The sequence below is a fragment of the Anoplophora glabripennis genome, unplaced genomic scaffold (assembly GCF_000390285.2).
Source record: "Anoplophora glabripennis isolate ALB-LARVAE unplaced genomic scaffold, Agla_2.0 scaffold82, whole genome shotgun sequence".
Lineage (NCBI taxonomy): Eukaryota > Metazoa > Arthropoda > Insecta > Coleoptera > Cerambycidae > Anoplophora > Anoplophora glabripennis.
This window is the reverse complement of record NW_019416227.1, coordinates 757,207-781,355: the sequence shown is the minus strand read 5'-3', so window position 1 is coordinate 781,355 and position 24,149 is coordinate 757,207. Positions and strand designations below refer to the sequence as shown.

Sequence of the window (24,149 nt, the reverse complement as noted above, 5' to 3'; positions counted from 1 at the left end):
TTCCATTTAAAAATTTCGAGTTTTCCACATATTCTGAACTTCATATTCGATAATTTTTTTTTTGACCACCCTGTATAAAAACTGGAAAATTTTCATGTCAAATTCGATAAAGTAGGTCTTCCTCTACAAAATGTCCAATTTGCACAAAAAAGTAAACCAGGAAAACTAAATTTTGCTGACAGTCTGCATCTGTCAATTTTTGTTTAAAAATCGAAATATCTCGGAAACGGTCAATCCTCAGTATGGAGTGTGCTATATGTTTTCAACTTAAAAATGGATGATGTTTCCAAAAATGCAATAATATACGGGGGGTTCCATTTAAAATTAAAAAGTTAGTATCGACTTTCGGTGTAACCGGAAGTACGATGACCTTGAAAATATTTTAACTTGGTGGGCCCCACGGTCCGTATCACACCATCACAATTTCAAAAAAATCCTTAGAGCGGTTTTCCAGATATCCATCGATGGAATTCGAGGTGGGACACTCTGTAGACACACTTTTTTTCCAAGGAGTTCAGTATAAACCAGCCATAACTAAAATAAAAAAATCTTCTCTAAACATGTTGGCTGGTTATTGGAAAATGTGTTCTGACTTCCTCGCGACAACCAGTGGAAAAGGACTCAAAACAAAAACAAAACTCGAACAAAATGTAGCCCGCTTGATGGAAACAAGAGTTTTGGGTTGTTTCAGTTTTGTTTAGCTAGGAATCTTCGGCCTGCCATTGTTGTTCTCGGGCTAGGTTTGTGGACATACGATTAAAAGGTAGATTAGAATTATTTATATTATCCCCGTCTCTCAAAGCCTTTAAACAAATACCGATGTACCAAGGACAAGAATATTAATAAAAAGTAAATGTTAGTATATCTTTATAACACAAAAATTTATTGCACTTGATAAGGTTAAAATATATTACTTTAGACCTGTCGTAAAACAAAAATAAAACATGTATTACTTTTATAGTTTTTATTATATAATATATAAACGATTTTAATCTAAATCAAACAATTTTTCTTACACTTTCTATTCTCGTTGACATAATCCGGGTTATTCCAACGCTGAATCTTTCCAGAACCGGCAAAAATGAAGACTATTCCCACAAAAACATATATCCCAGCAGACGTACAGAACACGATGGTCCACAACTCGTCGTTTGTCTACAAATAGCAACATATACATTCAGAATCCATGGAATTGTAACTAATTACCTCTTTATATCCAGTGGCGTTCGTAACGGCGTCCACGAACAGCGGTGCCAGTAAAGAGAAAACGTTTGAAGCCGTATTTGCCATTCCCATAAGAGTTCCCGCGTAGTTAGGAGATAGATCTATATGGTTGACGGTGTACCCGCAGAATATCCCGCCTGTACACCCAACGGCGATCACAAGGAGGGTGATGGAAAGCGCCCTTTCGGTATTGCTTACGAACGACAGCGAAACCAAGGCTACTGCTGGGACGAACATTGCTGAAAATATAGAAGGTTTCATTCATAACCGTAATAGGCAGACAAAAGCCTATTAGAATTCGTTTACTTTGCGATAAAAGTTACAGTTATTGTTTGACAAGGACTAGTAGTTATTTGGAGCAACTTTATGATCCGTAATAAAAGAAATTATGATGCCTAGACACGCTTGTTTCTGATGATGACACTGTCAGTGGGAGAGAACTGTTCCTTTTCAAATATCTACAGTGTTTTTTAATACGGCTGCACAAAATAAACAAAAAAAACTTTTTCCAGTTATGGCGATTTATATTAACAGTAAAAATGCAATAAAAATGGTCCTTACCAATCGAATTACAAATTTTTCTGCTCGTTGTGACCGAGGTGATCCCCTTCATTATGAAGAAGTCAGCTGAAAGACCCATCAGGATGCTGAGCAACCAAAAAGCTAGGTAGGGCAACGCAGATAGCAGACTGTTCTGTGTGAAAAAAAAAATAATAATATAATTAATTTAGGAATAATATGGAAAATGAAACGTTAAAAGCGCACATGTAAACCACCAGTTTTACTTCTTTGTCAGCACTTTGATCTAGTTCAGTCGTTTTTAAGTGTCCTTGGATGCAGTAGCGCTAGTCAGGGTCGTTGCTTGTACACAAGAACGTATTAAAATACATAATAGTGATAAACATACAGGGTGTAAGAAGTATAACTGCCATAACTTCAGCCTGAAATAGAGTAATCATAAATGAACAAAAAAGTTGTGTATTGCAGGTTCGTAAGATTAACAGTTTTCAAAATACAGCAAATATTAATATTGGGGAGTTTCATCACAACGTGACAACAGCACGTGTGCACGCAGCAGACCTGTCCTACGGAAAAAATGTAAACAACTATTATTGCGAAACATTTAGTATTTGTTTTCCAATTTTTAAATAACTAAAATAAAATATATCGATTTTGTAGTACGAAGATAGTGTTGTGCTTAAATTTGGCCAAAATGTCGACATTTTTAAGCAAGCATTTCCTGCAAATGTTGGGCTTCCATAAGTACACTGGCGCTGAATGTTGCATTTATTTGCCCATTGTAGACTTACTTCTTCATTCACTTTTTTCATATGTCCGAATAACGTGTATTCAATTTTTTCCATGTTAAAGATTTGGAAAAAACAGAGGATTAGCTTATTACAGCGAACAGGCTACAGAATCCGCACATTCAGATTTTTCAAAAATATGGGATCGATACAAAGCATCACCCTGAATATTCTATGAAATTATTATACGTGTTTTATACGATTACAATGCCTCTCATGTATAACCGTGTCATCTATTAGTTGCGTGTAAATATACACTGAATCATTTATTCAACTGATTGATTGAAAATTGATTGTAATTCTATACGATTGAATTATTAATTTTGCTATAAATTATGTTTGTACCATTATAACAAATCTACTTTTTATTTTGTATATATAAAAGAATAAAACATTTAATATATGTATATACTGGCCTAATAGTTTTCACTTTGTTAAAATAACTTACAACTCTCTTTTTGATTTTAGAAGTAAAATTTTTATAGTCATCTACCTACATGAAAAATATCAAATTTCTTATTTTGCCATCGGAAAAAAAATGCGCCACACCAAATATTTTGGTTCACGGCTTAAAATGATGTTCAAGTATTGTAGAAACAGGATATCTTATTATTTTGGAGTGACTCGAAAATTTCATTTAAATTCGCTCAGGAGCACCGTGAGTGGTACGCAAAAAACACTCCAACATGGTCCAATTCCAGATACCAACATCAATTGAATTGCATATTGCTGGACGGTTTAGTACCTCGTGTTATCGGGCGCGCCGTTGTCACATTGCTCGATATGAATTTTAACGAATTTTATATTTATTACAACGCTAATTATTTTTTAGAATTAAGCATAAAGAAGTTCAAGAAAGTGATAAACATTGTATTTTATGGTATTCTATGCACGCAATTATGTCAAAATTCCTTAATTAATCGAACTTTTGTACATCAAATTGGAGATTTTGATATTTTTTTCTCGGAAATGGGGTAAAATTTTCCGAGAAATCGAATGATGTTATTAGTTTTAAAAGAAAAATTTATTAATAAAAAATGCGATTGAAAGAAAAACATTTTTCGAAAAATAACTTTTTTAAAATTCGTATTTTATAAATAATGGCTAGAGAAAAAGTAACAAAAGGATTTTGAAGTTCGAAGTTCATATTTTTAAGAAAAACATACCCCGTATTGATAAAATGATATTATCGGTTTTTCCTCATGTTCAAAGTTATTTGAAGGTCAACTCTTATTTTTTTGATGATGATGAATGATTATACTTGCTAGTTTACGTACGCTATGCTAAAAGCTTACCGAGGCAATGTCAAAGTTTAAAATATTCTGCATAAACGACGGAATCTTCGTCAGCAACGTCCAATACCCCCAGCTCTCACCGCAGTCATTTATAACGATAGCCCAGAATGGCACCGAAGTAAGTATTGCCAACCAAGGAGTTGGTGCCGTCTAAAAAAATGTTAATCACCCCGTACCTAATAAAACCGGAAGTACTTACCTGTCCTGCTTCCTCGACCTCGGATTTCAGCCCAGAATTGATGTATTTCTTTTCAGAAGCCGATATAAATCTATTCTTCGACGGGCAGTCCGATCCCACAACCATCCAAACTAAAGTCCACGCTATACCGAAGGCTCCAAAAATATAGTACGCCACTGGCCAGCCCAAGTTCTCCGCGTCGGAAATCAAACCGGTTATAGGCATGGCTATAACAGTTCCTAGGGGTGCTCCTGCGTAAGCAAAGCCACAAGCTTTTGCTCTGTCCTCTAGTGGACACCATTTTCCTAACATGTTGTGCAGGCAAGGAAAGAGGAAACCTTGCGACAGACCTTGAATTACCCTGCACGCGATGACGCCCTGGTATCCGAAGGTCGCACCAAAAATTGGTATCAGGATGGAAAACAAGGAACCCAGGAAATATGTACCCGCCAAGAACCATTTCGGTCCGAACCTCTCTGCCAGCTGACCGGCTAAGATCTGGGTGGCGAGGTAACCCCAAAAGAACGAGGAGAGCATTATGTTTTGTTTGGACTCCCATTCTGGGTAAGTCTAAAAAAATGGGGTATATTTCCTGTGTACAGCTGGGTGAAAAGAGAGTACTTACTGGGATATCTTCACTGGGAGGATCGCTGCTTATCATGGCTATAACCGCCACATTTAAGGACGTCCTAATCGCGTAAGCGCACAAAGCGGCGGTGAAAAATAGAACGTACTGTATGTGGCGTATACCAAACCAACGCACTAAAAATTCACGAATTAAACTGCTGAACCCTTTAGTTTTATCGGGTTTTGTAAATTAAAAAAAATTAACTTACCCGGTTCTTGAACTTCTACTTCATTTTCACCTTTCATATTTCTGATAACAAACAAAGAACTGCCAGCCTAGACGATGCAGAAGAACACTTTACTACTAACTAATATTTCTCCTAATCTTTATTGCATTAAATCCACAAATCTGGATTTATTATTCTTGATAATGACATTCCACATTGTTGTAGTTTTATGTCGGATCAAGCAGTCATTTGAGAATGGAAATTGAAACCTCGTTTCGTCCAACAAAGTGTCACAATGTTCCTGTAGATGTCGCTATACAATATGTGTCCGTAGTAAAAATTGTGCTAATATTTCGTTCATAATATTCGTGCATTTTTACGATCACAAAGTCATCGCTCCATGCACATGTTTTAAAAGCATATGGCTGCGTAAAGCACAAAACCTTAAGAATGCGATAAAACATATGTATTGTAAGAGGACCTAATGCGAAGAAGTGGCAAGAGGATACAGACCCATGTCGTTTTATATTAGTGTAATAAGTGTAACGGAAATAAGACTATTTGTACATAAATGCGTAGGCACAAGTTAGAAAGGTATAGTAGCACATTATTGTGTTAATTTCTCTAACTATCCTCATCATCATCATCATTAACGTTGTCGTCATAATCATCGCCATCGTCATAGTTATTGTCACAAGTCGTCGTCATCGTCACATATCATAGTCACACGTCATCGTCATCATCACACTTCATCGTGATACATCGTGACACTTCGCACGACACCATTTTGAATAGATCGAAATGTAAACTTGTTAACAAAAAGGCACGTTATGTAAAATCTTAGGGTTTATTTCTACTGTTGCTAAAAAGGTATATTCCACTAACAACCGATCTATTTTCTGTTTTTTCTAACGTTAAATTTGGGCAATTCCAATACTCACTCTCTAGCCCAGATGTAAAATTAAAGAAAACGAACTTAACTTTTCACTAAAATAATTTTTTATTCACTTATAAAAACTTATACAATATCAGATTTATCACAAAATTGTTGAGTTGGAGAAAACAAACATTTATTAGAAAATATCTCATTCTCTCCATTTTCTCATTTGTGCCCCACTTAAAACAGTGATTTTCAAACACTCCTTTCACTATATTAAATTATTTGGCAATAACTGACTTCTTTCTATCGAAAATATATACGAATTTCATTAAAAGTTTAAAATATGTGAGAAATATTTACATTACAATTCCAAGAAATAATTGTTTTCTTACATTCAAATTTGTACATGAAGGTTGCGTGTTAAAAGAGTTTGTATCATTAAATACGTCTAATAATAAAAATATAAATTAAGTCATTCTTCAGTGTCTCCAGTATTTGTATTTGTTTTAGACGCTATCATATTTCTTCTCCAGTTGTTCTTTGCTGAGCCCAACAGGGCTTTTTTTACTAAGTTCCAAGTTGTCCCAAGGCTGTACTTCACCCGACGCAAAGAACGCGTAGAATGTACCAGTAAGGATGTAGATTATGGCCGCTATGGAGAAAACTATGTTCCACATAGATTTGTCCGTCTGAAAAAAGGAAGAATATAGAAATTCGCTCACATTCAAGTAACCTAATTGATTATGAAAATGTAAAAGCAAGATAACCATAAATGAGGTGATCCAAATCCTAAATATTCCAACAAATAAAATCTAAACTACCACTTCAACCTCGTCTCATTTGTGTCCTTGTCTAGATTCGATTTCGATTACAGTTCAACAAAAACGACGGCCTATAAAATCAAGCTGATATTCGTAACTTACCTCTTCATAGCCCGTAATGGATTTGACAGCGTCCACGGCCAATGGGGCTATGATGGAGAAAACGTTGGACAAACTGTTGGTGATCCCCATGAGGGTCCCAGAATGGATCGGGGATATGTCTATGTGGTTCACATTGAAACCAGAAAGCACACCGGCGTTGAAGCCAACAGCAATCACCAGGATAACGATCGTGACTTCCTTCTGGGAGCTACCCACAAAATTGAGAGCGAAAAGAGCAACGGCGGGCACCATCAAACCTAAATAATCCTTTTACAAGACGTCCACCGAATACATATCGTCAGACTTACCTATGGAGTTGAAAATTTTCGTGCTGGTGCCTCTGCTCACTACTTGCTTTAATATTAATGTATCGGCTATGGGACTCATGACGAAACTAAGCAGCCAGAGAACAAAGTAAGGAAGGGCAGAGAGGTAACTATTCTACGAAAAAATAAATCACTATTGTCTTTGATCGACCGCGAAAAAATGGTGACTTACGGAAGCTATTTTGAATTTCAGAATGTTCTCCATATAACTTGGTATTTCCGTGAGCAAAGTCCAGAAGCCCCAGTTTTGCCCACAATGGGCTATCAGTATAGCGTAGAACGGCAAAGAGGTAGCAATGGACGACCAAGGTGTTGGTACGACCTGAAAATAATTACAGATTAACCAGAACTCTTGATGATAAGTCTGAAATATCAGTTGGTGTCTAGTGGGCAATCGAACTGGGTATTTATTAAACAAAAAATGTTTTACCTCTTTTTCTTCAGTACTGGCTCCATCTTCCAAATATCTTCTTTCTTCTTGAGATATTCTTTTATGCTTTGAGGGACTATCTGATCCAAAAATTATCCAGAAGATGATCCAGGTCATACCAAGACCACCATATAAGTAAAACGTTATGGGCCATCCGACAGTAGAGGCAGATATTGCTCCAGTTATGGGCATAGCCAATACATTACCCAAAGGACCAGCTACAACAAATGTTAGATTAAAGATATCTACAGATTGGGATTTTAAGCAGAGGTATAGTTACATATTATGAGAGGTTAACTTTTTTATTTTTCTTGATTTACCTGCATACACGAAACTCCCAATGACTGCTCTGTCAACAATGGGCACCCAGGCGCTTAGCAAATTGTGCACAGAAGGGAACAGGAACCCCTGGGTCATACCTTGAACAACCCTGCAGGCTATAACCCCTCCGTACCCAAACTTCTCGCCCATTATCGGCAAAAGGATGATGGCCAAGGAGCATATGAAGATGGCGGAGCCAAGGAAGAGCTTGGGTCCGTAATTTTTGGCCAGTTGTCCGGCGCCGATCTGGAAACAGACGTAACCCCAGAAGAAAGAGGACAGCATGATGTTCTTCTTGTCCGTCCATTCCGGATACGTCTGAAAATTGGAAACGTTTATCACTTGAAAATTAGTTTGAAGCTTCTGTGGCAGAAATTTACTCACTGGTATATCAGCAGTGGGCGGTTCATTGCTGATCATGGCGATGATAGCTACGTTGAAGAGAGTTCGACTTCCGAAAACTATCACGGTAGCCGCAAAAAGCAGAATGTATTGTTCATGACGTACACCAAACCACCCAGCTGAAAAAAATGTAAAAAAGTCAGTGCGTGTTGACTCTAATTGATCCATCTGGTCTAGAGAGTTTCATAGTAAATATTTAACTCTAAGAACTGGGTGAAAAATTGTTTTAAAATCCTCACATGAATTGTTGCTTATTAACTTTTGATGCATTTCTAATTCTTGCATTAATAATTTTAACGAACAACAACGTATTTTAAGATTATCGGGTGGATCATGTGATTGAAATGTTAGTCATTAGAATAATTAGCAGTTACCGCATCAAGTGTCGAAGTTATCAAATATTTTTATAATTTTTTAATTGGTGTATCAGATCCTATAAATGGTAAACAATTATGACTTGGAACAAAGAATTTTTTTATTGTATTTATTCAGTTGTAGCTGTGATATGCTTTTGCGTCTTTAAGAATAGCAACATTTTAATTTTATTTTTTAATTTGTATGCCATAAAATATTAATCCTTACTTACCTGGTTTGGGTGGAGCGTTAGATTTTTCCGATACCTCTTTTCCGTCCATGATTTTTACTCGAATTCTTCAGTATCAAGAATATATAATATCAAAAGGGGTACTTAGGGTAGTCAAGAAAATACCACAGGTATTTTTTGCGAGGCGTTAGCTACGAAGAAAAGCTAACAAATGAGGAAATTTTCGGTAGGATACCAGTTTTATTCGAAGAAATCTTGACTGAAAATGACTAGGGTAATTATCTAATCTGCACATATTCTTTGATTTTTTAGAGTATGACGATTTATGCAGTAGGTACCTACCGATAAAAGAAAAGATTACATCGACTCAACAAGTTGACACTTTACATATACCAGAACATGAATATTGCATTCAGAAAACTACAAATAAACATAACTTTCCAAACCACACTGATTACTGTCTTAAATTTTTACTGTAAATTGAAATTTGAAAAAAAAATTTCCTATAGGAAATGAAAATTTCGCTTAGAAATCATACTTCTTTTGACATTAACTTAACTGATAAAAGTAAGTTTGTCAACTCTTCTGTACCCCTGTTGTACGCCACTGCCTCTAACAGTGTTACTTTATCTGTTACAAAAACAAGAGCGTCTATTTTTTTTTAAGGATTTAATTTCTGGAATTCTGGGGGTAAACAAAAATTATATATTAATGACTAATTTTTGGAAAACAATGCCATCTATTTGCGTTATTATATATTATTGCAATTACTGTTTAAGAAAATGTTGTGAAATAGTGATCACAAAATTAATGTACGCCATTATATGCACAAGGAAAAAATGCAAAAATCATAAGATAACGTGTTCTTAAGAATTTAAAGGAAAAATTTGATCGGATAGAGTATCTTGATTATATCATCGACGAGTACTTAGAAACTACCAAACGCTTATCGATATACAGGGTGTCCAAGAAATTATTTCACTGTAGCATAAGTCAAAACACTTAGTTACATTAATAATAAACAAAAAAGAGGATGCACACATGCAAATTATGAAATGTCCGCAGTGTATCAAGACAATTAAATGTATGTAAAACTAATGTTCACAAAACAAATTTGCATGTGATAGGTGATGAGAATCCTAAAGAAACACGACCATAACGACATTACCTGATAGCCACAGCAATCAACAATCTTGTTTTCACCGCCTACTGAACTCAAAGTTTTAAATCCGCGACACTGCTACGCAAACCCAAACATACAGACCTGCGTGCAGATAATGCCATTTTTCTCAAGAATGGCTTTCTCTAGGCGATTTTCTCAAGAGACATTTTTTTTAATAAAACAGCCTTTCCAATGTTGCTGCCCGTTTAAAAAAAAATACGACCATTGTAAAAGTTTTGACCGCTAAAAGGGAGAGGTAACCGGAGAAAACTATCACCCAGTATATCGATTTGACTAAAGCTTTAAGAAATAACACGCCATAATAGTCCAAATAAATGTACCAAATTATGAAGTTATTAATTAAATTAGTTTTATTTTTGACAACTTTGAAGGCTTGTAACTCAAAAGCCAACAATTTTTTATTTAACTTTTTTTAGTAGACCATATTTATTTATCTTCGTAAATATTCAGTCGGTGAAATTTGCGGACACTCTGTATATTTATCACAAAACAAATTAGTAGAAATATTTTTAAAGGAAAATGAACCTTTCTCAACGTTCCTTATTTGACGATCATCTTATTTAAGTATCCAGTAATTTTTATTTGCATTGAATAGTAAAATTAATAACATTTTGGTGTTCTCATTCTCTTTTCTCTATCGGGTATGGAAGGTGTTGTTCTTTTATCGACTTGGGACCACCCTGTATAAAGTATTTTTTGTCTAAATTCCTATAGGCTAGACTTCGAATGTTGACATTCATCCGCGACTTCAGATATTTTATTAATGACCCTTTCTAATAAAGACATTTTAATGAAATATGCAGGTTCTCAAAATCATTGAAAGAATGATTTACCTTGCAATGTGATTTTATTGGTAGCTAAAATAACAATAATTGCGTGTACCTATTGAAAAGGTCATAAATTGTTGGAGGATAACGTCTTTTTGATGACACTATTTTTATTAGATCGAAAAGTAAATAAAATAACATGTTATGCTTTGTTCTTAAACAGGTTTATTGCAATAAAAACCACTATTTTCTGTTCTTTATAAAATGGAATAAAACGAACTTAACTTTTTACAACAAAAGTTTTTTTCAATTTATTTACAACTTCTCTCGGTCAAAAATGTATACGAATTTTCTTAAAAATTTAAAATGTGTGAGAAATATTTACATTACAATTCCAAGGAATTTTCTTTATACATTCCTATTTGTACTCGAAGTTTCCGCGTTAAAAGAGTTTATATCATTAAATATCCCTAATAATAATAAAAATATAAATTAAGTTATTCTTCAGTGTCTCCAGTATTTTTATTCGTTCTCTTCTAGACACTTTCATATTTTTTCTCTAGTTGTTTTTTGCTGAGCCCAGCAGAGCTTTTTTCACTAAGTTCCAAGTTGTCCCAAGGCTGTACTTCACCCGACGCAAAGAAAGCGTAGAATGTACCAGTAAGGACGTAAATTATGGCCGCTATGGAGAAAACTATGTTCCACATAGATTTGTCCGTCTGAAAAAATAAAGAATATAGAAATTCGCTCACATTCAAGTAACCTAATTGATTATGAAAATGTAAAAGCAAGATAACCATAAATGAGGTGATACAAATCCTAAATATTCCAACAAATAAAATCTAAACAACCACTTCAACTTCATCTCATTTGTGTCCTTGTCTAGATTCGATTTCGATTACAGTTCAACAAAAACGGTGGCCTATAAAATCAAGCTGATATTCGTAACTTACCTCTTCATAGCCCGTAATGGATTTGACAGCGTCCACAGTCAAGGGGGCTATGACGGAGAAGATGTTGGATAAACTGTTCGCGATCCCCATAAGGGTCCCCGAATGGATCGGGGATATGTCCATGTGGTTCACATTGTAACCAGAAAGCACACCGGCGTTGAAGCCAACAGCAATCACCAGGATAACGATCGTGACTTCCTTCTGAGAGCTACCCACAAAATTAAGGGCCAAAAGGGCCACTGCCGGCACCATGAATCCTAAATGGATCTTTTTATAGAACCACCCAGTTAATATCGTCAGGCTTACCTATGGAGTTGAAAATTTTCCTGCTGGTGCCTCTGCTCACCACTTGCTTGAGTATTAATCTATCGGCTATGGGACTCATGACGAAACTAATCAGCCAGAGAACTAGGTAGGGAAGGGCAGAGAGGTAACTATTCTGTGAAAAAATAAATCACTATTGTCTTTGATCGACCGCGAAAAATTGGTGACTTACGGAAGCTATTTTGAATTTCAGAATATTCTCCATATAACTGGGTATTTCCATGAGCAAAGTCCAGAAGCCCCAGTTTTGCCCACAATGGGCTATCAGTATAGCGAAGAACGGCAAAGAGGTGGCAATGGACAACCAAGGTGTTGGTACGACCTGAAAATAATTACCGGTGAATCAGAACTTAGAAAGTGGTTGGTGCTAAATCTGAAATACCAGTTGGTGTCTGGTGTGTAATCCAACTGCATATTTACTAAATACAAAATGGTTTACCTCTTTTTCTTCAGTACTGGCTCCATCTTCTATGTATCTCCTTTCTTCTAAGGATATTCTTTTATGCTTTGAAGGATTATCTGACCCAAAAATTATCCAGAAAATACTCCAGGTCATACCAAGACCACCATATAAGTAAAAAGTCATGGGCCATCCTATAGTGGAGGCAGAAATTGATCCAGTTAAGGGCATAGCCAATACATTACCCAAAGGAGCAGCTGTAGTAAAAAATACATTAAATATTTTAAACAAAAATATAGTACACCAAAACAATTATTAACTTTATAACCTTTTAATTTTTTTAAATTTCTTGACTTACCTGCGTACACGAAACTCCCAATGACTGCTCTGTTTGCAATGGGTACCCAGGCGCTTAACAAATTGTGCACAGAAGGGTACAGGAAGCCCTGGGTCATACCCTGGACTACCCTGCAGGCTATAACTCCTCCGTACCCAAACTTCTCCCCCATTAAAGGTAAGAGAATGGTAGCCAAGGAGCAGATGAAGATGGCGGTGCCTAGGAAGAGTTTGGGTCCGTAATTTTTGGCCAATTCTCCGGCGCCGATCTGGAAACAGACGTAACCCCAAAAGAAAGAGGACAGCATTATGTTCTTCTTGTCCGTCCATTCCGGATACGTCTGAAAATTGGAAACGTTTATCACTTGGAAATTAGTTTAAAGCTTTTATGGCAGAAGTCCACTCACTGGTATATCATCAGTGGGCGGTTCATTGCTGATCATGGCGATGATAGCTAAGTTGAAGGTAGTTCGAATTCCGTAAGATATCAGGATCGCCGTAAAAAGCAGAATGTATTGTTCATGACGTACACCAAACCACCCAGCTGAAAAAAAATGTGAAAAAGTCAATGCGTGTTGACTCTAACTGATCCAGCTGGTCTAGAGAGTTTTATAATAAATAATTAACTTCAAGAACTCGGTGAAAAATTGTTTTAAAATCCTCTTATGAATTGCCGTTTATTAACTTTTAATGCGTTTCTAATTCTTGCATTAATAATTTTACAAACAACAACGTATTTTAAGATTATCGGGTGGATCATGTGATTGCAATGTTAATCATTAGAATAATTAACAGTTACCGCATCAAGTGTCGAGGTTATCAATCATTTTCATATTTTTTTATTGGTGTATCAGATCTTATAAATGATAAAAAATTATGACTTAGAACAAAGCATTTCTTATTATATTTTTCCAGTTGTAACTGAGATATGTGTTTCCGTCTTTGAGGATAGCAACATTTTTTGTTCTTTTTTTTAAATTTGTATGCCATAAAATATTTATCCTTACTTACCTTGTTTCGGTGGAGCATTAGATGATTTTTCCGATACCTCTTTTTGGACCATAATTTTTACTCGAATTCTTCGGTATCAAGAAAATATAATATCAAAATGTACTTAGGATAGTCAAGAAAATATGACAGGTACTTTTTTGCTAGTCGTTATAGTTACGAAGAGAAGCTAACGACTGAGGAAATTCTTTGTAGGATGCCAATTTTATTCTAAGGAATCTCTACTCAAAGTGTCTAGGGTAATTATCTAATCTGCTCATTTTCTTCGATCGTCTGGAGTACGACGATTTGTGCTGTACCGATAAAAGAAAAGATTACGTCTACTCGACAAATTGACACTACCTATACCAGAATATGAATATTATATTCAGAATATTGAATTTCAATTTTTGTTTTTTATTTTGAAATTATAATTAATTTCACTAGAAAAGTAGAAATAAGCATAATTCTCTCAAACATACTGATTACTGTTTTAAATAAATTGTTACTGTAAATTCAGAGTTTGACAAAAAAAATACTTGTTATAGAAAGATGTTGATAAAAGTTTCTTGACTCTTCTGTACCCCTTTTTATACGCCACTGCCTCTAACAGTGTTACATTATCTGTTACAAATACAGAAGCATCTATTTTTTAAAAGATTTCATTTCTGGAATTTCGGGATAAACAAGCACAATATTTTAATGACTAACTTTTGATAAATAATTCTATTTATTTGCATTATTATATGTTATTGTTGTTACTATTTAAGAAAATGTTATAGTGATTACGCGCACGAGGAAAAAAACCATCATAAAAAAGATCACAGATAACACGTTTTCAATAATTTAAGGGAAAAATTTTATCAGGCGGAGTATCTCGATTATATCGTCGACGAGTAGTTAAAAACTACCAAACGCTTATCGATAGACAGGGTATTTCAGACATTATTTCATTGAAGCATGCGTCAAAATACTTAGTTAAGTTAAAAATAAACAAAAAGGAATACAAAAAATTGTCAACGAATTAGTATTTAGTCTTACAGAAAATCTGAAGGTAATAATTATTCCATGAATCGTCCGCATACAATACTTTTTACCTTATTTTAATAGATACAAAATTTTTCAAAAAATATGGACAAAAATTTATTACTTTTGATGAAGTTGAAACTTATTTCGAATACACCCTGTTGAAACTAGTTTTTGTTTTATATATTAAACATGTCGGACTTACTAAACAACAACATTTATTTTGAAATTTTATATAATGGACATTAAGGTGGCCCAAAAAAACGATTATTTTTTTTTCGTGTCTCTTGTGAAAATATGTTAGTTTATCATGTTTTAAGAGCCCCCTCAAAAAATCAGCTCAAAAAAATTTTTTTAGAAGTCGCTCAAGATTTTTAAAAATTTCCAAAATCGTCAAAAATTTAATTTTTTTTTTAAATTTTTTTCTCGTTATTTTATCATTTTCTGGGTTGAAAAAAATCTCGATTCTGAAAATTTCAAATCGATATTTTAATTTCTAAAGGTAACTAATAATTATTTTAACTTTAAAAGTAAGTAAGTACCTAAAATGTTTTGGAGCGACCTCTAAAAATAAATATCAACGAACTAATACCTTTTTTGATTGAATTTGATGAACAAAAGAATAGAAATAAATCACGAGACACTTAAAAAATTTCTCGAGGCAAAATTTACTACCGCACTGTGAATATCAAATATTTATAATTTTTTAATTTTTTAAAATCTAAGTGCCTCGTGATTTATTTCTATTCTTTTGTTCATCAAATTCAATAAACAAGAATTAATAGTTCGTTGATATTTATTTTTAGAGGTCGCTCGAAAACATAGGTACAGTACTTTGAAAGTTAAAATAATTGTGAGTGACCTTTAGAAATTAAAATATCGATTTGAAATTTTCAGAATGAAGATTTTTTTTAACCTAGAAAATAATAAAATAACAAGAAAAAATTTTTTTTTAAATTTCAATTTTTGATGATTTTGGAATTTTTTTAAAATCTTGAGCGACCTCTAAAAATTTTTTGAGCTGATTTTTTGAGGGTGCTCTTAAAACATGATTAACATATTTTCACAAGAAACACGAAAAAAAATATTCATTTTTTTTAGCCAACCTAATGGACATACAATTTATGCACAATATACTTATAAACATTAATACATTTTTCACAAAAAAAATTGGTAGTAGAAATGTTTTTTAAGAAAAATTAACTTTTCTAAGGAAACAAAACGTTCCTTTTATGACGTTCATCTTCTTTGGGTATCTAGTAATTTTTTATTCGCAATAAATATTAAAGTTGACACTATGAAATAACATAGTGTTCTATTTCTCTTTGCTCCATCGGGTATTGACGGCGTCGTTCTTTTTATCAACCCCCAAGTTGTCCCAAGGTTGTATATACCTCTCCAGATGCCCCAAATACATAAAATGACTCGATAACTATGTTTATGATAACTGCTAGCATCACTATTAAAGCATGTACATCACTAATAGATAACATCTTAAGATACGTTTAATTGATAAATAACCACCCGGAACTTGACTTACTTATTGCATTATAAACAGTTGATCATTTGATTAAGTGGGGTGGCACAGGGTCAACCTAACTTTCGCGCAATAATTTCTGATTCCTTTCCTGGAACACATGACGCTTTAGACCACAAGTTGCTTAATGAAAATTGTTTATTTTCGCACTAATTTCAGAAACACCCTGTACAACATGTTAAAAAATTAAAGTAACAGACATTCGTCATAAACTGGATATGTCTGGTGAAACCATGTTTGATAACAGATAAAGATAATGGCGCACATCACCATATTAAAAACAAAGAAAGCATCTTCAGAAAATACCTACTTCAACGAGCAGTGTCAATAGACCCTTTTAGTATGACGTCACATATTTAGGCAACCTGCAACAAATTGTACAGATCGAATCCGACTCTTGTGTATTATTTACATAGATACTATAAAAATTAACAACTTCAAATTAATTTATTTTTACAAGGATTTAGAAGTATTTAAGAACAATCAACACGTGTTTCGTAAAATAGTTACACACTAATGTGCTTAAAACTTACAAAAAACGATATAAAAGATTCCTAAATTTAAATAAAGTAAAAATGTGTTGTGTTGTTTCTAATGCGCATGCTCGGAAGGGATAGCCTCATACGTCGATGTCGTCTTTTAGCGTATTTTCTCTTGTTTTGTTTAATCTTGGCATTTTCTAGTTCTACCAAGTATTTTTTTTTTCTTGGTGCTGTGATTGAAATATATAAATTCTGTAATTCTTTTAGTTTGTCACTTGGGGTTTGAAACTTCTTAAATATTTGTAATATTGCCAGAATATTGCGATATTTAAGGTGATGACAAAGAAGTCATTTTGGCCACTTATGTGCAAAGTACATAAGGTCGAAAACCGATCTGGTAAAAATATTGAGAAATTCTTCATAATTGTACTATGGCCTATTATTTGGCATATGTGACGTCACTACTAAAAAGGTTTATTGCTAGATTTTTTAAGTGTCGCGTAATTCTACATACTCCTGCTGCAGGTTGTATGAATTAACACATCACCTATCCTTCACACGAGACTAGAAATTGTTCAAAATTTATGACATTTCAAAACACAAACACTCTCATATGAACCTGAACCTCTCGAAAACTGTATTTTATCACACTAAGATGGGGTAAAAAATAACAAAGTTTGGGAATAGTCAGTCACCTCCTAAAACCACCCCTTTAGTCCAAGCATTCTGTCACGGATTAATGTTAAATTTGCAGAAATTATTACCTGGACAAAAAAAATATGACCGTATAGAAAATTAAATTTTAAATTGAGTTTCTTGTTCTTTAAACTCGATCCAATATGGCGAACATGGTTAAAAAAAATCGCAAAGTTGAAAAAAACTGTTTTTCTAAAATAACTAAAAAAATATAGCACGGATTGAAAAATTTTAAATGAGAAAGTTGTAGGTTTTAAAAAGATCTATCGACTGATTTTTTGAAAGTATCGATTGCTTTGTTACTTTTCGAGATATATCGAAAAAACCGTTAAAAATCTTCTCTTTTCTCTTCTTCTATAACTCGTTTACATTTACGTGCCCATATTTGCTATTTACTGCAAGCATAGCCCGCGGCAAGCCAAAAAAGTACATTTTTGAAAAATTTAAAAATATTAATTATTTTTCGAGATATATCGATTTTTTGAAAAAAAGGCGCTCTCGAAAATTGGCTAGATCTTCTCAGCGGATAGCCCTACAGTAACGATTTTCGGTTTATTTTCTTCGTAAAGAGTTATATTATCATGCTGTTAAAAAATGTTGACGATTTTATTAATTTTAAGGATCAAAAAATGACTTTGAAAAAGTTGCACTTTTTTGGGTATGTTTTTTTCAAATTACTATTTCAATTTTTATTTTATGAAAATGACTTTTAAAGAAAGAAAACTAAACATTTACGGGTCTATTTTGCTTCTAAGGCGAAAATGCTATAATATTCGTGTTTAGCTACCCCAGATTAAGTACAAAAAAATAATAAAAATTGAAATAGTTATTTGAAAAAAACATACCCAAAAAAAGTGCAACTTTTTAAGTCATTTTTTGATCCTTAAAATTAATAAAATCGTCAACATTTTTTAACAGCATGATAATATAACTCTTTACGAAGAAAATAAACCGAAAATCGTTACTGTAGGGCTATCCGCTGAGAAGATCTAGCCAATTTTCGAGAGCGCCTTTTTTTCAAAAAATCGATATATCTCGAAAAATAATTAATATTTTAAAATTTTTCAAAAATGTACTTTTTTGGCTTGCCGCGGGCTATGCTTGCAGTAAATAGCAAATATGGGCACGTAAATGTAAACGAGTTATAGAAGAAGAGAAAAGAGAAGATTTTTAATGGTTTTTTCGATATATCTCGAAAAGTAACAAAGCAATCGATACTTTCAAAAAATCTGTCGATAGATCTTTTTAAAACCTACAACTTGCTCATTTAAAATTTTTCAATCCGTGCTATATTTTTTTAGTTATTTTAGAAAAACCGTTTTTTTCAACTTTGCGATTTTTTTAACCATGTTCGCCATATTGCATCGAGTTTAAAGAACAAGAAACTCAATTTAAAATTTAATTTTCTATACGGTCATATTTTTTTGTTCAGGTAATAATTTCTGTAAGCATATCTCTATAATGCTTGGACTACTTACGCAAAGCATAGAATTTGAATAATATTCAATAAAGTCGTGTTCAGTTGCCCCAAATCTAAGTTTAAACTATAAATAAGATATCTAACAGGACTTCCAATATATCGCTAAAAGATATAAGATATATTACTCACCCTTTAAAGGGGCTTTCTCTGTTATCCATTATCGGAAAAATTTGGTGTAAATCCCTTATTTTTTAAAGTCCGTAAGTCAATTGAGGACCACCCTCTATAAAGTATTTTCTGTTTAAATTTGTATAGGCTGGACGAATGTTGACATTCATCCGCGACTTGAGATATTTTATTAATAATACTTTCTAATATAGTAAAGATATTTTAGTGAAATATGCAGATACTAATATGACTTTTAATGATTTACTTTATAATATGGTTTTATTGGTACCTGAAATAATAACAATTGCCTGTGCTCTATTAAAAACGCCCTAAATTTTTACTGGATAACGCCTTTTTCATGTCACAATTTTTAATAGACCGAAAAATAAACTTGTTAACAAAAAGGCACGTTATGTAAAATCTTACGGTTTATTTCTACTGTTGCTAAAAAGGTATATTCGACTAACAACCCGTTTATTTTTTGTTCTTTCTAATGTGAAATTTAGACAACTCCAATACTCTAGTCTAGACGTAAAATTGAAGAAAACGAACTTAATTTTTACTACAAGATTTTTTTATTTATTTATAAAAAATTATACAATATCAGATATATCACAAAATTGTTGAGTTGGGGAAAACAAACAAACAAAAATATTATATTCTTCATTTTCTCATTTGTGCCCCACTTAAAACAGTGGTTTTGAAACACTCCTTTCGCTATGTTCAAATATTTGGCAATAACTGACTTCTCTCGATCGAAAATGTATACGAATTTCATTAAAAGTTTAAAATGTGTGAGAAATATTTACATTACAATTCCAAGAAATAATTGTTTTCATACATTCAAATTTGTACTTGAAGGTTCAGTGTTAAAAGTGTTATCATTAAATACGTCTAATAATAAAAATATAAATAATTAAGTCATTCTTCAGTGTCTCCAGTATTTGTGTTTGTTCTAGACGCTATCATATTTCTTCTCCAGTTGTTCTTTGCTGAGCCCAACAGGGCTTTTTTTACTAAGTTCCAAGTTGTCCCAAGGCTGTACTTCACCCGACGCAAAGAACGCGTAGAATGTACCGGTAAGGACGTAGATTATGGCCGCTATGGAGAAAACTATGTTCCACATAGATTTGTCGGTCTGAAAAGGAAAGAATATAGATATTCATCCACACTCAAGTAACCTAAGTAATTATGAAAATGTAAAAGCAAGATAACCATAAATGAGGTGACGTAAATCCTAAATATTTATTCCAACAAATAAAACTTAAACAACCACTTCAACTTCATCTCATTTGTGTACTTATCTAGATTCGATTTCGATTACAGTCAACAAAAACGGTAGTTTAATAAAATCAAACTGATATTCGTAACTTACCTCTTCATAGCCCGTAATGGATTTAACAGCGTCCACAGCCAAGGGGGCTATGATGGAGAAAACGTTGGACAAACTGTTCGTGATCCCCATGAGGGTCCCGGAATGGATCGGGGATATGTCTATGTGGTTCACATTGAAACCAGAAAACACACCGGCGTTGAAGCCAACAGCAATCACCAGGATAACGATCGTGACTTCCTTCTGGGAGCTACCCACAAAATTGAGGGCGAAAAGAGCCACCGCTGGCACCATCAAACCTACAAAGATCATTTTATAGAAGCACAAGACTCCTAACCTAACCTAATAAATATCGTCAGACTTACCTATAGAATTGAAAATTTTCCTGCTGGTACCTCTGCTCACCACTTGCTTTATTATCAGTCTATCGGCTATAGGACTCATGACGAAACTAAGCAGCCAGAGAACAAAGTAAGGAAGGGCAGACAGGTAACTATTCTGCGAAAATATAAATCACGATTATCTTTGATCGACCGTGAAAAAATGGTGACTTACCGAAGCTATTTTGAATTTCAGAATGTTCTCCATATAACTTGGTATTTCCGTGAGCAAAGTCCAGAAGCCCCAGTTTTGTCCACAATGGGCTATCAGTATAGCGAAGAACGGTAAAGAGGTGGCAATGGACAACCAAGGTGTTGGTACGACCTGAAAATAATTACAGATTAACCAGAACTCTTGATGCTAAGTCTGAAATATCAGTTGATGTCTAGTGGACAATCGAACTGCGTATTTATTAAACAAATGTTTTACCTCTTTTTCTTCAGTACTGGCTCCATCTTCCACATATCTCCTTTCTTCTCGGGATATTCTTTTATGCTTTGATGGGCCATCTGATCCAAAAATTATCCAGAAAATGATCCAGGTCATACCAAGACCACCATATAAGTAAAACGTTATGGGCCATCCGACAGTAGAGGCAGATATTGCTCCAGTTATGGGCATAGCCACTACATTACCCAAAGGACCAGCTACAACAAATGTTAGATTAAAGATCTCTACAGATTGGCATTTTAAGCAGAGGTATAGTTACATATGAGAGGTTAACTTTTTTATTTTTCTTGACTTACCTGCATACACGAAACTCCCAATGACTGCTCTGTCAACAATGGGTACCCAGGCGCTTAGCAAATTGTGCACAGAAGGGAAGAGGAACCCCTGGGTCATACCTTGAACAACCCTGCAGGCTATGACCCCTCCGTACCCCAACTTCTCCCCCATTATCGGCAAGAGGATGGTGGCCAAGGAGCATATGAAGATGGCGGAGCCAAGGAAGAGCTTGGGTCCGTAATTTTTTGCCAGTTGTCCGGCACCGATCTGGAAACAGACGTAACCCCAAAAGAAAGAGGACAGCATGATGTTCTTCTTGTCCGTCCATTCCGGATATGTCTGAAAATTGGAAACGTATATCACTTGAAAATTAGTTGCAAGCTTTTATGGTAGAAGTTTACTCACTGGTATATCATCAGTGGGCGGTTCTTTGCTGATCATGGCCATGACAGCTACGTTGAAGGTAGTCCGAATTCCGTAAGCTATAACGGTCGCCACAAAAAGCAGAATGTATTGTTCATGACGTACACCAAACCACCCGGCTGAAAAAAATTGTGAAAAAATCAGTGTGTGTTCGTTCCAACTGATCCGTCTGGTCTAGGGAGTTTCGTCATAAATAATCAACTTTAAAAAATTGTTTTACAATACTCAATATGAATTGCTACTTATTAACTTTTGATGCATTTCTAATTCTTGCATTAATAACTTTAACAACAACAACGTATTTTAAGATCATCGGGTGGATCATGTGACTGAAATGTTTATCATTAGAATAATTAATAATTGGTGCTAAAGTGTCGAAGTTATCAATCATTTTCATATGTTTTTATTGGTGTATCAGATCTTATAAATGATAACCAATTCCGATTTAGAACAAAGCATTTTTTATTATATTTTTTCAATTGTAGCTGATATGTTTGCGACTTTAAGTATAGCAACATTTTTTATTTTCTTAAAATTTGTATGTCATAAAATATTAATCCTTACTTACCTGGTTTTGGTGGAGTGTTAGATGGTTTTTCCGATAACTCTTTTCGGTCCATAATTTTTACTCGAATTCTTCAGTATCAAGAATATATAATATCAAAAGGTAATTAGGGTAGTCAAGAAGATATGACAGGTACTTTTTGCGAGGCGTTAGCTACAACGAAAAGCTAACAACTGAGGTAATCCTCGATTGAATACCAGTTTTATTCGAAGAAATCTCGACTGAAAATGACTAGGGTTATTATCTAATCTGCACATATTCCTTGATCTTTTGGAGTACGACGATTTGTGCAGTACCGATAAAAGAAAAGATTACGTCAACTCAACAAGTTGACACAAATTTACCTACACTAAAATATGAATATATTGAATTCAGAATATTGACTTTAAACTTTTGTTTACTAGAAAAGTGCAAATAAACATAATTCTCCACAGCATACTTACCACTATCTTTGAGCCACGTATGCTTTTATTGTAAACTTGAATTTTGAAAAAAAAAACATTTGGTTCAAGAATACGGAAATTTTGCTTAGAAAACATTCATACTGCCTTTTGACATTCACTTATCTGAAAAAAGTGGGGTTGTGGACTCTTCTGCACCCCTTTGGATACGCCAATTCCTGTAACAGTATTAGTTCATCTGTTACAAATACAAAAACATATATTTTTTAAAGATTTTGTTCCTGGAATTCTGGGTTAAACAAATTTAGTATTTTAATCACCAATTTTTGAAAAATAATGCTTGGGTTTTATCAGGACATGAAGACGCGGTATCGATTCGCATCCATTTCGCATTTTTACTTAAATTACATCAGATAATTACCTACAAATTAAAAAAAAATCGTCTTGATACGTTGAAAATTGCTATGCACATTAAAAGAAATGGCAAAATTTTGTTGCGATAATTTTGTTGCATAATGTACCTGTGTATTATTGTTATCACTATATAAAAAATGCTATTAAATAATGATTACAAAATGAATGTACGTCATTGTCATTACATGCAGGAAAAATCATAGATAACACGTTTTGTAAGAATTTAATTGTCTAATTTGAGGTATAAGTCAAAACACTTAGTTAAATTAATAATAAACAAAAAGTAGTACAAAAAATTACTGATTAGTATTTTTGTTTTACAAATAATTATTCAATGAAACGTCCGCATACATTACTTATTACCTTATTTTAATAGATACAAAATACTAGACAAAAATGTGTTTTTCAAAAAAATATGAACACAAAGTTATTACTTTTGAGAAGGTTAAAATTTTATTACTGACTGTACCATAAAACAACATTTATTTTGGAATTTTATGAAGGACAAACAATTTATGCACTATATTATACATATATTTATCACAAAAAAATAGTAGAAATGTGTTTCAAGAAGAATCAACCTTTCTAACTGAGATTTATGACTTTTAAGACTGTTTTAATTCTGATTATGAGGCTTAAATATATGAAAATCTTTACTAAGCACTCTAGATTCTATTATATTACTAGTAATACACTAAGTAATGATATACAGGGTGTATCTTAAGTGATGACTTTAATTTCAAGGGGTGATTCCTTGTCATATTTTAAGCAAAAAAGTGCATATGAACATCGGTCCGCAAGTGCTTCGTTACCGAGATACAGGGTGTCAAAGTTGGGAAAATAAATCGCATTTTCTTAAATATCTTTCGACTGATTCGAAATAATTTAATGAAATTTCATACACGGGGGTTTTTTGGAATGACAAATTCAAAGCTGTGGTCAATTTAGGTGTATTTTTTTGAGGGCGCCACCGGCAACGATTTCGGCCTCTTTAATCCATCGC

General features: G+C 33.8%; 4 protein-coding genes across 4 annotated transcripts; all 4 read right to left on the bottom strand.

The window, feature by feature from the left end:
* Positions 1 to 958: 958 nt before the first annotated feature.
* LOC108903436 (putative inorganic phosphate cotransporter) lies at positions 959 to 4,942 on the bottom strand. The gene is made up of 7 exons (XM_018705610.2): positions 4,841 to 4,942; positions 4,630 to 4,766; positions 4,026 to 4,574; positions 3,827 to 3,976; positions 1,786 to 1,918; positions 1,207 to 1,463; positions 959 to 1,155 (listed from the first exon to the last, which is right to left on the bottom strand). Exons 1-7 carry the CDS (start codon positions 4,875 to 4,877, stop codon positions 994 to 996), a joined length of 1,425 nt encoding a protein of 474 aa, XP_018561126.1. The 5' UTR covers positions 4,878 to 4,942; the 3' UTR covers positions 959 to 993.
* A 1,242-nt stretch (positions 4,943 to 6,184) lies between these two features.
* Positions 6,185 to 8,715, bottom strand: LOC108903408 (putative inorganic phosphate cotransporter). Its single transcript, XM_023454856.1, has 8 exons — positions 8,667 to 8,715; positions 8,063 to 8,199; positions 7,678 to 7,996; positions 7,358 to 7,575; positions 7,100 to 7,249; positions 6,910 to 7,042; positions 6,602 to 6,858; positions 6,185 to 6,367 (listed from the first exon to the last, which is right to left on the bottom strand). The coding sequence occupies exons 1-8, from the start codon at positions 8,713 to 8,715 to the stop codon at positions 6,185 to 6,187; spliced, it is 1,446 nt and encodes a 481-aa protein (XP_023310624.1).
* Positions 8,716 to 11,110: 2,395 nt separating this feature from the next.
* LOC108903407 (putative inorganic phosphate cotransporter) lies at positions 11,111 to 13,755 on the bottom strand. The gene is made up of 8 exons (XM_018705573.1): positions 13,599 to 13,755; positions 12,995 to 13,131; positions 12,610 to 12,928; positions 12,291 to 12,508; positions 12,024 to 12,173; positions 11,834 to 11,966; positions 11,528 to 11,784; positions 11,111 to 11,293 (listed from the first exon to the last, which is right to left on the bottom strand). The coding sequence occupies exons 1-8, from the start codon at positions 13,648 to 13,650 to the stop codon at positions 11,111 to 11,113; spliced, it is 1,449 nt and encodes a 482-aa protein (XP_018561089.1). The 5' UTR covers positions 13,651 to 13,755.
* Positions 13,756 to 19,458: 5,703 nt separating this feature from the next.
* LOC108903419 (putative inorganic phosphate cotransporter) lies at positions 19,459 to 22,510 on the bottom strand. The gene is made up of 8 exons (XM_018705589.1): positions 22,335 to 22,510; positions 21,749 to 21,885; positions 21,364 to 21,682; positions 21,047 to 21,264; positions 20,792 to 20,941; positions 20,602 to 20,734; positions 20,279 to 20,535; positions 19,459 to 20,041 (listed from the first exon to the last, which is right to left on the bottom strand). The coding sequence occupies exons 1-8, from the start codon at positions 22,384 to 22,386 to the stop codon at positions 19,859 to 19,861; spliced, it is 1,449 nt and encodes a 482-aa protein (XP_018561105.1). The 5' UTR covers positions 22,387 to 22,510; the 3' UTR covers positions 19,459 to 19,858.
* Between the last annotated feature and the right edge of the window lie 1,639 nt (positions 22,511 to 24,149).